The 1140-nt window shown below is 66.0% G+C and overlaps 2 protein-coding genes across 2 annotated transcripts in view; one reads left to right on the top strand and one right to left on the bottom strand.

The window, feature by feature from the left end:
* Positions 1 to 1140, top strand: part of F8 (coagulation factor VIII) — a 140541-nt gene that overhangs the window by 124496 nt on the left and 14905 nt on the right. The gene's annotated exons all lie outside the window — the stretch shown is intronic.
* Positions 225 to 622, bottom strand: LOC123323407 (histone H2A-Bbd type 2/3). The gene has a single exon (XM_044911861.1). The coding sequence runs from the start codon at positions 620 to 622 to the stop codon at positions 281 to 283; it is 342 nt and encodes a 113-aa protein (XP_044767796.1). The 3' UTR covers positions 225 to 280.

A 1140-nucleotide genomic window follows, 5' to 3' on the forward strand; every position in this document is an offset into this window, starting at 1 on the left:
CCGCACGGCAGCCAGACGCCGCCAGCACCCGCGACCCCCGCCCCGTCCCTCCAGGGAGAGGGACGTCCCCCAACCACGTCCCACACAAAGCGACTGAAGCACACACATGGGGTTCTTTCTTTCGTTCGCGTTTATTGCTTTGACCAAAAGGGGTTCCTTGCCCCACTTTTCTGGACCGTCAAGGACTTTGCCCAAGGCACCAGCCGGGCCGGGGCTGCCCCAGCGGTGAGCAGGCCTGACTGGCCAGCCGGGGCCCGAGACCCCGGCTCACGTTGGGCAGCTAGTCCCAGGCCGGGGCCACCTGGGAGATGGTCGTAGCCCCGAAGAAGCCGCTGAGCAGCGCGTTGTTGTGGACGGCCATGTCCACGAGCTCCGGGGTGATGCGCCTCCCGCCGCTGTTCCGGGCCTCGTTGCCTGCCAGCTCCAGGACCGTGGCCGTCAGGTACTGGATGACGGCCGCTAGGAAGACCGGTGCGGACGAGCCCAGGCGCCGGGCGTAGTGGCCCTCCCTCAGCAGGCGCTCCATGTGGCTCACGGAGAACGACAGCTCGGCTCCGGCAGTGCGGGAGCGGGTCCGCCTCTGGCCCCTGGACGACCCTCGACGGCTCCTTTTCCCCGGCATGCTGGGCCTTGACTGCGCTTTCTCCGACGGGTCTAGCTCTGCGGTGCGGTGCGGTGCGGTGCAGTGCGCCAGCTGGGCCCAACGTCTCCAACCAGCCGGTCGTCGGGCCCCTGAGCCGCCGTCTCCTAGCGACCACGGACCGACCCCCTTCATTGGTCCGGGGACACACTTCGTGACACGTAGATCCGGTGAGGTCACCGCTTTCCCATCAGCCCCTGCTGGGAGCCTGGGCCTGCCAAGAAACGGCGCCGGCAGGAGCCTGCTCACCCTGCCCTCCTGCAACCTCTCTTGGAGGGAATGCTCACTTTCCCGCCCCACGGGGACGTTGTACAGGAAAAAAAAAAAAAAAAAAAAAAACCAGACGTGGAGGGTCCGGTGGTACCGAGCAGACACTCGAGGTGTCGGGCGAGCAACACGACTCTCTAGTTCCAAAACGTGGGCACCACCCCAAAAAGAGACCCCTGCACCTGTCAGGCAGTCACTCCCCCCACGGCATCTCCATCCCTCCCCACCCCTCC

This window comes from Neomonachus schauinslandi, chromosome X, assembly GCF_002201575.2.
Source record: "Neomonachus schauinslandi chromosome X, ASM220157v2, whole genome shotgun sequence".
Lineage (NCBI taxonomy): Eukaryota > Metazoa > Chordata > Mammalia > Carnivora > Phocidae > Neomonachus > Neomonachus schauinslandi.